This window comes from Mirounga angustirostris, unplaced genomic scaffold (assembly GCF_029215605.1).
Source record: "Mirounga angustirostris isolate CCGP_5_RB_7025 unplaced genomic scaffold, mMirAng1.0.hap1 SCAF_1, whole genome shotgun sequence".
NCBI lineage: Eukaryota > Metazoa > Chordata > Mammalia > Carnivora > Phocidae > Mirounga > Mirounga angustirostris.
The window spans coordinates 123,830,655-123,844,691 of NW_026991709.1; the positions used below are offsets into that span (position 1 = coordinate 123,830,655).

The 14,037-nt window shown below is 36.6% G+C and overlaps 1 protein-coding gene across 8 annotated transcripts in view; it reads right to left on the reverse strand.

The window, feature by feature from the left end:
- The window catches only part of PPP2R3A (protein phosphatase 2 regulatory subunit B''alpha), a 214,520-nt gene that overhangs the window by 65,763 nt on the left and 134,720 nt on the right, over positions 1–14,037 (reverse strand). For all 8 annotated transcript variants that reach the window (XM_064587447.1, XM_064587445.1, XM_054504406.2 and 5 more), the window contains 3 exons: positions 7,439–7,525; positions 3,146–3,302; positions 515–563 (listed from right to left, as the gene is read on the reverse strand). In XM_064587447.1, coding sequence (XP_064443517.1) covers positions 515–563; positions 3,146–3,302; positions 7,439–7,525 — 293 coding nt within the window. The remainder of the gene's footprint in view (positions 1–514; positions 564–3,145; positions 3,303–7,438; positions 7,526–14,037) is intronic.

The window sequence follows — 14,037 nt, forward strand, 5'->3', positions numbered from 1 at the left end:
CAAAGAAAAATCAGAAGGCTGGAAACCTAACAAAGAGCATCCCTTCCATTTCCTATATTGTTTGCAAAGGCCTGGAGGGTGGAACCAGAAGACATTTGTAGGTATGAAGAAAGAAGTCTGGTTTCCAATTTGAATGCAAATAACCACCAGGATCAAATACTGTTACCTGTATTTAGGTAAAGGATTGATGCCCGTAAATTAAAGAATTACTACTGTCTTGTATGAAGCCATGGTGTGCAGGAAGCTGTGCTAAAATGAGACTGTTAAAGTGTTACCTGTAATTCATTCATTTTTCTTTAAAGATTTTATTTATTTGAGAAAGAGAGAGAGCAGGAGTGGGGGGAGGGGCAAAGGGAGAGGGAGAAGCAGACTCCCCACTGAGCAGGAAGCCCAACATGGGGCTGGATTCCAGGACCTGAGATCATGACCTGAGCCGAAGGTAGATGCTTAACCCACTGAGCCACCCAGGTTCCCCATCTGTAATTAATTTTTAAACTCAGATGCTTTTTCTTACCTTGTTACTGCCCCAGAGAATATCCTTTCAATAATTCTGTTTGATGAAGCTAAATGTAAACAAGAGGGCACAAAGCTAGTTAGAAACATGTTGCATAAAGGCAATACTTTTGGCAAATTTATTTAGCTACAAGCTAAAACATAATAGTCTTCCATAATGAGAAGTTATGAGTATTTAAATTTTTACCTATGTATAATTTATATTTCTGAAAGAATCTGAGATGGCATAATCAATTAATTAATCACAAAAAAAAAGAACAGGCAAATGATTACACCCGATAGCTGGGATGTATTAATGTAGCTGAGTGGCAAGTTAGTTCTGAACATCAGGACAACTAAGACAAAAATGTATAGAATTTGTATTGATCTTGTTATCCAGTAGGACAACTTTTCCTCTAAAACAAGACAAATTTTATCCTATCATGAAATTCAAGGGGAACTGATTGGCAGCTCCTAATATAAGGGACTTTGAGTAAAACAACAGAGAATGCTTTCAAGTAGAATTTTATAGAAGATACCTAAACATACCACATACTTTTCTAATACTCTTATTCTATAAGAGTCCAGAACATAACATATAATTTGAGAAATTCCATCCGTAAGTTTTATTCAGGGAGAGACACAATTATATCTCAAGACAGTATACTGCTTTTGATGATAGGTCCTAGAAAATCTATAGCAGTGTACCTCATTGTTGGTTCGAAATAACTAAAGGCTTTAGTTTTAACGATATGCCAGTACAGCTCAGACCTAGGGATCTGGTGAGGACAGGAATCTGTTCTTTTAAGAAGTGCCCCACGTAATGGCATGTACATTACAATTTCAAAACAAGTGATTAGTCACTAGGGAGTTAGTAGCTACCAGCATCTAATTCTTCTGCACAGAGTTAATAGGTAAAATTACTTTGGCTGAAGATGCTGGGAATATGGGGGTCAGTATAGCCATGCCTAGCCACAAAGCTTATATAAGGACCCTCTAATACTTTGTTGAACATTGGTTTACGGGGTTAATAATTTGTACTAGATAGACAAATAGAGGGCTATATAGGAAAGGCATGGAATTTAATTTCAAAGCTAAAGTCTTTAAATTTGGAAGGTTTAGCCTAAAATTGAAGATCATGCTATCCCATTTAGGACAGGTTGATGGACTGGCAATTACATGGTCTCAGTGACCCCTTCATCATGCAGGCCTAGCTGCCTACTTTTCTGGACTTCATTATTTTAACATGCCTCTACTGAGTTGCTATGTATATATATACAATATTTGGGGACTTAGTGAGAATTATGGTATATCAGTCAGCATGCTTTAGAGCCTGTAAGGTTTTGCATGACCTCATGTTACACAGATGATTTGGCCACTGGTGATTAGAAGGTGCAGCGCTAATAAAGCTGACCTGATACACTTGTGAATATTTCCATTTTTATGCTATTCTGGTGACAGGAAGATTGTGACTACTTGAAGAAGGGAGGTAAAGTACTAAACCAAGTGCTGCTTGTTTATCAATAAGTACATCTGAGTATTTTCCCTCGATACCTAGTTGGCACCTGAGAATTGAGAGGTAGAACTCTTTCTTATATATGGAAAGTTCTATGAAACTTGACATCATATAGAATGAACCTTTTCTTAAGATGTAAGTGGTTAATCACAGATATACCAAATAACAGAAGTGAAATTCAATGCATTTGTTTAAGATTTGTACTCTGCTACATCTAAAAGGCTAAAGGCTGATTAAAAAAAAAAAATCTGTAGTGCCTGAGAAGATATTTAATAATAGAACAGGGACGATCTTATTACTATTATTATTTTTTAAAGATTTTATTTATTTATTTGACAGAGAGAGACACGGTGAGAGAGGGAGCATAAGCAGGGGGAGTGGGAGAGGGAGAAGCAGGCTTCCTGCAGAGGAGGGAGCCCGATGCGGGGCTCGATCCCAGGACCCTGGGACCATGACCTGAGCTGAAGGCAGACGCTTAACGACTGAGCCACCCAGGCACTCCCAGGGACGATCTTATGAGAAAAAAATGAGTCAATGTACTTTGGTGTTTGGTGAAGAATATTAAATCATCAGGTAGTGGTTTCTAAGTTTACTACTGGTAAAAATGAAGCAAAAGGGGTAATATCATGTGATATGTGATATTTTTGCTTTCTGATAAAAGAAAGCACACAAAATTCATCTGCAGGGAAAATACTTACTCTGGAACTAAATTCCAAAAAGTAAGTTTTTATGATTCCTGGAAAACACTGGCAAGTTAGAAACATTTTCATCCTTGGCTGTTCATAAACACTGGTAAAATGGGAAATTTATAAGGGTGTATATACATTCTCTTTCAAATAAACTTTACTTAGGTATGGATCTTATTCAATTCATCATTAGAAAATAAACATCACTATAAAGACTCAGCAATTAATCAAAACAAAGACTCTAACTGCTTACTTAAAGTCCCTTCTATACTTGCCTTCTAAATAAAAAATTGATACCTTCACCCATTCCCACTTAAAAATTCTTGACTCTTTAAAGAGGACTTGATTAGATAAAGAATTTAAGAAATGGGAATTTCCCATTCATATAACAATTCATATAACTCTTGCCTTTTTCAAAATAGTTAAGTTTTAACATCTATAAAACACTTACCCTGTTCATTGTATCGAGATAAATCAGCCTGGCTGATGTAGAGGTCATGATCACTATCTAGTTCCCAAAATTTACAATAAATAACATAGAAATGTTCATAGGAGAAGTAATCTGTGATTTGGTTTATATCTTCCTCTTCTTCCAAAAGGGCTAAAGTCTGAAATAGTATGAAGAGAAAGATTAATTTATTTTAAAATTATGAAAACCAGCTTTGGCTGTTATACAGTCTAGTAAAGTTTAATTTTAAATGGAATTAAAATTTTTGGTTTGGGTACCAAACCAGGAACTTTTAATAGGCAACCTCTTCCAACCTTTAATCAAATGATCAATCTATAAGCATTTATGAGTTCTGTATTATGCTTAGCAAAGGGTTAGATGCAGTGGAGGATTTAAAAGCAAGGAAAGGGAAGGACTGTTACCAAGGAGATTGTAGCCCATCAGAGGTCCCCAGACCACCAAGCGAGAACAATTAGACAACAGGCTGAATTACATGGTCATAAACTGACACTGCTTGTAACTTTCCAAAATTATGAAGAGTGAGCATCTATTCTATTACGTAAAGTGGAAATCCACATATAGGGTTTGGTTTTGTAACGAGATCAAGTTTACCATGAAGGTGACTTATGTATAGCATTGTGCTGATGTGTGGTGGCCTGGCGTAGAAGCCATGGGGATGGAGCTGCAGGGCCCTGAGCTGGAATTTAACCTGGGGATCCCCTGACCCACTGTGTGTCCTTATGGAAAACACCAGAAACAATAATTTTGAACCCAGAATTCTTAAAATTCTTATAATTATCATATAAGTGGGCAGATAAATGAAGATGTTTTCAGAAATGAAAGATTCAGGAAGAAAGATTTAAGAAGCCATAAAAAAACCTTCAGAAATAGAAAAAACAAAATGAGATGGCAGAAATCAGATCAGATATATCAATAATCACAGCAGAGATAAATGAATTAAGTCTCCATATTAAAGTATTTTCAGATTGAGCATAAAAACAACCCCCCCAAAAACATATCTAGTATATGTTATCCATAAGAGATAAATCTAAAATAAAATTTAAAAGGAGGTTTAAAAAAAAAGGACAAATATGTGCTAGCTAAATCTTAACGAAAAGAAAACATGTCAATATTATTGGAAAATAAAATGGAATTCAAGGTGAAAAATATTATAAGGGACAGAGGTGACTATTTCATAAAGCAAATAAATTACTCTGATAAAAAATTATGTTCCAAAATGTAAATACTGGGAAACCAATATGCCTTGGCAAGCTGAGAACATAAATTATTATAGTAAAACTTCTTAACGGAAGATTCTGTTGCCAGTAAAAATTATAAAGACTACACAGAAACAAAAGAAAACCATGATGTGGTAAGTGCAAAATATGGGCTATAAGATTACATATACTAAGAACTCTGTAAAATCCTAAAATCTGCACATTTATATGAGACTAGAAGAACACATACAAAAATGCTATTAGTTGTATTAGGGTGATGAAATACGATTTTTCTCCTGTTTTCCAAACATGGCTGGTAACGTTTTGTTTTATAAAATGCTCTTTAACACGTATAACAGAGAATATGTGCAATAAAACAAATCTTGAGAAGGAGCTCTCATTCTCCCCTACTGGATTATCATAGCAAGAAAAAGACAGATAACTTGTGCTTTTGGTGAATGTAAGTATGAACTAGCACAGGTTTTTAGGAGGCTAGGTTGGCAGGATCTATCAAACTGAAAACCACACTCGGGACACCCGGCTGGCTCAGCTGGTGGAGTGTGCAACTCTTGACCTTGGGGTTGTGGGTTTGAGTTTCACGTTGGGTGTAGAGATTACTAAAAAATAAAACATCTTAAAAAGAAAACAACCCTGAAAATGCATATACCATTTGATCCAGGATTTCCCCTCCAGTAGTCTATTCTAGAAAAATTCTTACCTATATATACACAGGAGTAAAGTACAAGGATATTCACTGCATCATTGCAAATAGGAAAAACCTGAAAATGACTTAAACACCCTCTATAGGAGAATATGTAATTTAGTTATGGTGGAGCCATGCCATAGATTATGCAGCAGTTAAAAGAATGAGATAGATTTATATGCATGGAAATGAAAAGAATGTTAAGATATGCTATTAGTGAAAAAAAAAATTAACAGAATGATCTCATATATTTTAAAAAACCACCTCAAAAAAGCAGCCATACAAAATAAAACTGTTTACTCCATGTATACATATATAAGGGAATATAAGGGAATAAAACCATAGATAATATGGATGGGTTCCCTCTGGGAAAGGGAATGAAATGGTAGGGTGAAGGGATAAATAGTGACTTCTGCTGATTATTCCAGATATGTTCATATTATCTGAATGCTTTATGAGCATATAAATCATGAGCATACATTTATGAATAATGTACTAAATAGGAAGAGTAGGAGAGGGCTAAGGAAGAAGGGAAAGAATTAAATCATGCTCTAGGAAGAACACTTGAGTTCTGTTTCCAGTTCGGCCATTTACTCGCTGTGTGATCTTATCTAAGTCATTCAACCATACCTGCACCTCAAATTTTATCATCAATTAAAAAAATATGTATTATAATAATGCCACAAACTGTTACAAACTAAGTGCTTCAGGAATGTGAGGGATTACCATTCTTTTTTTTTAAAGATTTTATTTATTTATTTGAGAGAGAGAGAATGAGACAGAGCACATGAGAGGGGGAGGGTCAGAGGGAGAAGCAGACTCCCTGCCGAGCAGGGAGCCCGACTCGATCCAGGGACTCCAGCATCATGACCTGAGCCGAAGGCAGTCGCTTAACCAACTGAGCCACCCAGGCGCCCCAGGGATTACCATTCTTAAGGTATAAGGCCTCCTTATGGAATCACTGCCGTCTCAACCCATCCCATGTTACCTACTGAGAGAGGCAGGCACCAGGTGTTCCATAAATACGAACAATGATTGTGATGATTACTATTCATTTTAGAATAAAAAAGGTTTTATATGGATTATGGGCTGCTAATTTTGCCAAGTCTTCATTACTTTGTCCCAGATGAAGACAGGGAAAAATAAAGAGTACATAAGGTTGGTTATTAGCCTAAGCTTCATTTAGTATGATTCACTGAAAATAAAATATTTTCTTTCAAGTATGAACAATTCTTTCTTTAGGTTAATGGAAGCTTGAATAATCAGGCATGAAGATTACCTCGGTAAAAGGCTCCCACTAGTGGTCAATACTTTCTCTCTTATTTGGTAAAATAAATAAAATAATTGAATGGAATGTATGCTTTCTTAAAAGGACTTTTTAGTATTTTTCTCCACTCCAGGAGGAGCTGGATAAAGAGTCGTTGCTGAAAGGATCAAGTTGAAACCCCTCCATTCCTTTCGCGAGGCCTTTCCACACCCAGCTCATCTCACCCCTCAGGCTGTATCACTGGTCACTCTGCAGAGCCACTGGCCACTTTATTTTTATTTTTTTAAAAGATTTTATTTATTTATTTGACAGAGAGAGATAGCGAGAGCAGGAACACAAGCAGGGGGAGTGGGAGAGGGAGAAGCAGGCTTCCCACTGAGCAGGGAGCCCGATGTGGGGCTCGATCCCAGGACGCTGGGATCATGACCCGAGCCAAAGGCAGACGCTTAACGACTGAGCCACCCACGCTCCCCTACCACTGGCCACTTTAGACGGCGGTCTTAGACTGTAGACACTTTCATGCTTCTGGGCCTTTACGTATGCTGCTCCTGTTATCTGGAATCCCCTTCTAATTTTTTACTTTGATAAACTTCCGATACCCTCCAAGGTCAAGATCACATGTCAGTCTTTCTGTGAGGCCTTCTCTGCATATTTGTTATCCGTTTTTGTGGAAATTTTCGTCAGGTGTGACTGTGCACTTTTCTTTTAGTCCATGTGCCTTGATATAAAAATCCCTTGTTATTCTTCTTTGTTCTCCCCAACACATCCCAGGTATCTGGTAAATGCTTAATGACTGGAAGTAGTGAAAGTGCTTTGCATACAATAAGCACTCAAATATTTGTTAAATGAAATAAATTATTTTTTATTTATTTTTTTTTAATTTTTAAAAAAGATTTTATTTATTTATTTGTCATAGAGAGAGAGAGCACAAGCAGGGAGAGCTGCAGGCAGAGGGAGAAGCAGGCTCCCCGCTGAGCAAGGAGCCCGATGCAGGACTCGATCCCAGGACCCTGGGATCATGACCTGAACTGAAGGCAGAAGCTTAACCCACTGAGCCACCCAGGCGTCCCTAACTTGTTCTTATATATGAATTCCAATGAGAGACGTACTTGCAAAAAGTTGCTTTTTCTTATCTCTGTCGAAGTTATTTTTCCACTCCAAGATCTGTTGACTGTGTAGAATATTCTCTGAATAACCTGGTTACAAAAGGAAAACAAATCAAATAAAAATATTGAAGGTATTTATTACTTCACCAAAGGACGTCTTATGAATGTATCTTGAATCAAGCTACGTTTTGGTTTTCCGATTATGGCAAGTGTAATTTCTAATAAAAACTAACATCATATTTTAAAAATCTACACCCATGTCCCCTATAATTCCAAGAACAATAGAAAGATACTCTTTGCTCATAAGCCTGCATTTCCCAACTACCTACATGTCACTTTATTTACCTCTCATACAGTGATGCCTGATTCAAGCAGTGTTTATTGGGCTGGATGTTTTGGGAAGGCAAATGAGGTGGGAAATACACACTGGATTGGCTTAACAATTAGGTGGGTCATAAGAATGGCTGCCTGGTATGATTCAAGAGGGCATTATTCTGGTTATTACAGCCTTATTCATTGGAGTCTTAAAGACTTCTAGTCTTCCAGACTCTTTCTGGAAACTCAAATACATCTGGGATAACTCATATACTGAGTCCTTACTTGGGCATGAGCAATTTTATTATAAGCTAGTCTTTAAAGAGTTTAATTACAGATGTGAAACTCTGGAGAAGACCCTGGACAGGATGAGAGAGGAGGGAACAGGTAGCAAATGTGTCTGAGATTGATGACATGTGTGGTGGTGTAGTGGAGGGTTGGAGAAGGAAGACAAGGCTGCTATCCTGGAGGGAGGAGGCTGCAGTGTATTCTTAACAATTTTACCTGGGGTTATGCCTACGCATTTAATTTCTCTTTGACCCACTGGTTTTATTTTTTTCCTCCAAGAGGAAGCAGTAGTGAGAAGAGCAATTTAAGCAGCTTTCTTAAAAACTATTTTTTTTTTTTTGGTTTCAAGGTTTTATTTAAATTCTAGTTAGTTAACATATAGGGTAGTACTGGTTTCAGGAGCAGAATTTAGTGATTCATCACTTATATATAACACCCAGTGCTCATCACAAGCAACTTTTTTTGACACTTTGCCTTTGATTTTGACTATCTAAAAATCCTGTATCCTTGATGGTTTTATCATGGAAGAGGTTAGATCCTTTTTATTTATTTTTTTAAAGATTTTATTTATTTATTTGAGGGGGGTAGAGAGAGAGAGAGAGTGAGAAACAGCATGAGAGGGGGGAGGGTCAGAGGGAGAAGCAGGCTCCCCGCTGAGCTGGGAGCCTGATGTGGGACTCGATCCCAGGACCCCAGGATCAGGACCTGAGCTGAAGGCAGATGCTTAACCAACTGAGCCACCCAGGTGCTCAAGGTTAGATCCTTTTAAAAAGTTATTTTAGTACAAGAACAAAAAAGGGAAGACATTTGGACATCTATCCATAGAGTAGGCCTAATGAGGGACTAAACCACCATTCCCCTTCTGGATTCCTTAGCAAAGAGAGTGATTCTCAAACACAGCAGGGAAAAACCAGCCTCAGAGTGAAGGCCCAGATTTCTGCTGCCCAGCTTTCCTTATCCTATAGCAGTGCTAATTCCTGACCCTTCAGAATCTAGCTCAACTGCTAACTCCACAGGAAGCGTCAGAACAGGGACTGGGGTAGAGCTCTGTCTCATGTGCTCCAACTGTCAAGTGAGTCTCCTTCAGTTCACTGTACATTCTAGACACTGGTGCACCTGACCATCACCACCTCCAAACTCCAAGATACCAGGTCTTTCTTGACTTGCATCCCAGTGCTTGATATGGTGCTCTGCATATCAGGTGGTTAATAATTGCTTGGTAAATTTTTTATTTGAGGAATAACTGACATACATTATATCAGCTTCTGGTGTAAGACATGATTTGATATTTGTATATATTGCAAAACAATCACTGCAATAAGTCTCCTTAACATCTGCCACCATACATAGTTATGGACTGTTTTTCTTGTGATGAGAACTTTTAAGGTTTACTCTCTTAGCAACTTTCAAATATGCAATATATTTGTATTACTATATTATATATAGTATTATACATAGTATATACAGTAGTAACTACAATCACCATGTTCTACTTTACATCCCCATGACTTAACTTACTCTATAACTGTAAGTTTGTACCTTTTGACTCCCTCTTCATCCATTTTGCCTATACCCACCCCCTGCCTCTGGCAATCACCAATCTGTCTTCTTTATGTACGAGTTTTTTTTTTTTTAGATTCCACCTATGAGAGAGCTCATATAGTATTTGTCTCTGTCTGACTTACTTCATTTAGCATAATGTCTTCAAAGTCGATCAGTGTTGTTGCAAATGGCAAGATTTCATGGGCTAGAGGTACCAAACCCCAGCCATGTGTAGTTGAAAATCCACATATAACTTGACTACCCCCAAATTTAACTACTAATAGCTTACTGTTGACTGGAAACCTTACTAATTACATAAACAGTTGATTAACATATATTTTGTATGTTATATATGTACTATATACTGTATTCTCACAATAAAGCTAGAGAAAAAAAGTTAAGAAAATCATAAGAGAAAATTTATTTACAGTGCTATAAAAAAAATCTGCATAAGTGGCCCATGTAGTTCAAACCCATGTTGTACAAGGGTCAACTGTATGTATATACCACATCTTTATCTATTCATTCACTGATGGACACTTAGGTTGTTTTCATATTTTGGCTACTGCTAATAATGCTGCAATGAACACAGGATGCACTGATGTTTTTAAGCTAATATTTTTGTTCTCTTTAGATAAATACCCCACAGTGGAATTGTTGGATCATATGGTGGTTGTACTTTTAATTTTTGAGGAACCTCATATTGTTTCCCATAGTGACTGCACCAATTTATATTCCCACCAATAGTGCACAAGAGTTCCTTTTTTTTCTACATCCTCCCAAAAACTTGTTATTTTCTTGTCTTTTTGTTATTAGCCATTCTGACTGGTGTGAGGTGATATCTCATTGCGGTTTTGATTTGCATTTTGCTGATGATGAATAATGTTGAGCAACATTTTATGTACCTGTTGGCCATCTGTATGTCTTCCTTAGAAAATTGCTTGATAAATTAAAGAGATTTGAGACTTGTGTAACAAAAACTTTCATGTTGTACCTGTGATAAGAGACATATGGGTTGGAGTCATAGCTAGTTGAATAACTCTCTTCAGAGTTGTAAATAGCAGATGGATACCAACCCAAGAAAGGTCTCTAATTAGTATTTCACATAAATCAGTACTATTCTCTATGATTTACAGATAGATAGCATATAAAATGTGCAGAAAACATAAAACAGAGAAGGCTAACTATATTCAAAATTAGTGTAAAAGATACTATGAATTTAGTAATTTTTACTCTTGAGGGAAAAATAAGATTAGAGTGTACATGTGACCATGATCTGAATGCTGACTATCTGGTGGAAGAAGTGGCTGACTTGTTCTGTGTTGCACCAGAAAGCAGAACTAAAATTATTGGATAGATAGTGCATTAGGTTTGAGCAGGGACTAGCTGGTGTCTAATTTCTCTATTGGCTCTAATCACTCAGACTCTGACTGAGGTGCTTCAGGGCAGAGAATGTGTCCTACTTGACAGTGTATTCTTTTTTTTTTAAATTTAAATTCCAATTAATTAACATATAATGTATTGTTGGTTTCAGATTTTTTTAAATTTTATTTTTAAAATTTAAAGCCAATTAATTAACATACGATGTATTATTGGTTTCAGAGGTAGAGGTCAGTGATTCATCACTCTTATATAATACCCAGTGCTCATCAGATCATGTGTCCTCCTTAATCAACAGTGTATTCTTTTTTTTTTTTTTTAAAGATTTTATATATTTATTTGAGAGAGCGAGAATGAGAGACAGAGAGCACGAGAGGGAGGAGGGTCAGAGGGAGAAGCAGACTCCCTGCCGAGCAGGGAGCCCGATGCGGGACTCGATCCCGGGACTCCAGGATCATGACCTGAGCCGAAGGCAGTCGCTTAACCGACTGAGCCACCCAGGCGCCCTCAACAGTGTATTCTTAACACTAGCTTTGCAGAAGTTCATATAAAAAGGATGGAGGATTTTAAGTACAGAAATTACATATATGAAAATAAACGGGAAGAATACCATTTATCATAGTTCCATGGCTCCTCAAGTAAAAGTCAATTTCAAAACATATTATTACGCCAAAATTTTCTATGTTGAACATGATTAGATTTTTATCCTTATTATTTGATTTTGAATATAAATTTATCTAAAGTTGAAGTTTCCTATTTTATTTTCCTATTTTATATTTATATACTCAAATATTTTATATTATTTATGAAGGCACTGTGTTACACTTAAAATGATAAAGCTTTAATCTGTATTTATTTTTGCTTATTTTGTTAATCATTTTTTGTGTTTTTTTTTTTGATAGAATTTTTAAAATTCACAAATGTTTTGACTGTTAAGCGTTTTCCACTTTTAGCCTCCGGTAACTTACTTATATAATAATATGAAAAAATGTACTTGTAGTCCGTTTTTCCATAGCCTAAATCTCTTTATTCAGTAGCCCCACTTCATCAGAACATTTATTGGTTTCCACATTACTGATTCAGCATTTTAGCTTGTTGAGGTACGGGCACCATCTAGTGGTGAGAACACGTAGCTGCTTGGTTCTACATCTACCCTTGTTTTTTTCCCCCAATTTTGTTCTACCACTTTTAGGTAAATAAAAAAGAAATCAATCACAGTTTTTAAAATAGTAAAAAAATTTTTAAGAATTAGTAATGGTAAGAATAATTGTTTACTACCAGTGAGTGGAACAAAATTTGACAATTTTTTACCGAGGGATCTCTGGTCAACTTGATAGCTTGAATTTTAAATCAGTTTCCTTTCTTTTTCCTTATATCTATTGAACTGGAAACCTCTAATTCACAAGTGTAGGTCACCAGAAATGTGAGCAAGTGTTCCGTAGCTCTGTCAGACAGGTTTTGACAAGTGGGTTGGATGTGGACACAAAAATAACAGATTGCTCATTGTAGGTAATTTATGCAGAGGAGTATTCCAAGGCTGGAAGCATGGTTCTTCTACCTGGCAGGGAATGGTGAAAAGATCCTTGATCCACTCTGGTTAATATGGCTCTGAAAAGTATTTCTCCATGGTCCTCTGCAGAATTTGGACTTAAAAAAAAAAAAATCGAATACAAATTTCCTCCTTTCTCTATCAAGAGGTTTGGAGGAAAAGTCAAGCTGTTAGTGATGAGCAGTCTCCACCACAGTTCAGTCATCTCAGGAAGTATCAGTACCTTGTCCTCAACGATTAAATTCCTGGCATTTCAGCCTAAAGTGATAGCTTTAGGCCAATCAAGACACTGAATCTATCACTAGGACACCATCTGAGCAAGCCAGAGAAATGTCTTTGCTGTCAGCACCAGTGTCATAAAGAAGTATTTTCAATCTCATTGTTTATTTTAAAAACTCACATGAGCACCTCTTTCCTCAAAAGTCAGCATATGCCAGCTAGGGTAAGCAGAGTCTTTTATTCACTGGCAACTTCTCTGCACGGCATGCAAAACTGCACACTCAAGGGCTATAATTTGCTAGTATTTCCAATTTTCATTTTCATTCAGTATCAAGAGACTTATTTCTTTTTTTATTTTATTTTTTTATTTTTATTTTTTAAAGATTTTTATTTATTTATTTGAGAGAGTGAGAATGAGAGAGAGAGAGAGAGCACATGAGAGGGGGGAGGGTCAGAGGGAGAAGCAGACTCCCTGTTGAGCAGGGAGCCCGATGTGGGACTCGATCCCGGGACTCCAGGATCATGACCTGAGCCAAAGGCAGTCGCTCAACCAACTGAGCCACCCAGGCGCCCTCAAGAGACTTATTTCTTAAAGGAGAATATGAAGTAACTTTAGATGCATTCTCTTATTTGGGTAGTGATATTCTTTTTGCTGTATGCATAGTTGGTGCTCTGTCTTTCCAGTCTGAAAATAGCTGACAAAATAATTAAATAAACAAATGAAAAGTCTTTTCCTATAGCATAGGCTTTTCAGTGATAAATAGAAAATAAAAGTCGCCCAACTTTTCACCATATGAGTGCCACACTAAAACTAATATTTGAGCCATACTTTGTGTCAGTTTTTTCCAACTAGACAGAGTGAAAATACTGAATAACTCTAGCATGCAAACAACAACAAAAAATATTGTTTTTTACTACATGCCACTGAGATTATATAACATTAAATAGGGTCAAATGACAAATTAATTTTGCTTTTTCTGAGATATTTATCTTTAATTCTGAGGCTGATCTAAGTTTCTAAGAAATAGTATGACCTTACCAGTTTTTGCTCTGAACAGGATACAGAATGATGCCTCTGTCATTCACTTTTATGCCATTAACAACATTCATTAATTTCACACTAGAAAACTTATTTTGATTTGTTCTAGAAAAACTCACTGTACTCTGATGTAATGCACAAGTTCCAATGACTTCATACCATTATTTGGCCAGATTTCACAATAGAAAAGGCATTAAGAAGAACAGATAACCAGTCCTTAAATAAAATTCTGTTTCCAGATATTCATGTGATACTTTCTATTTGCATTTT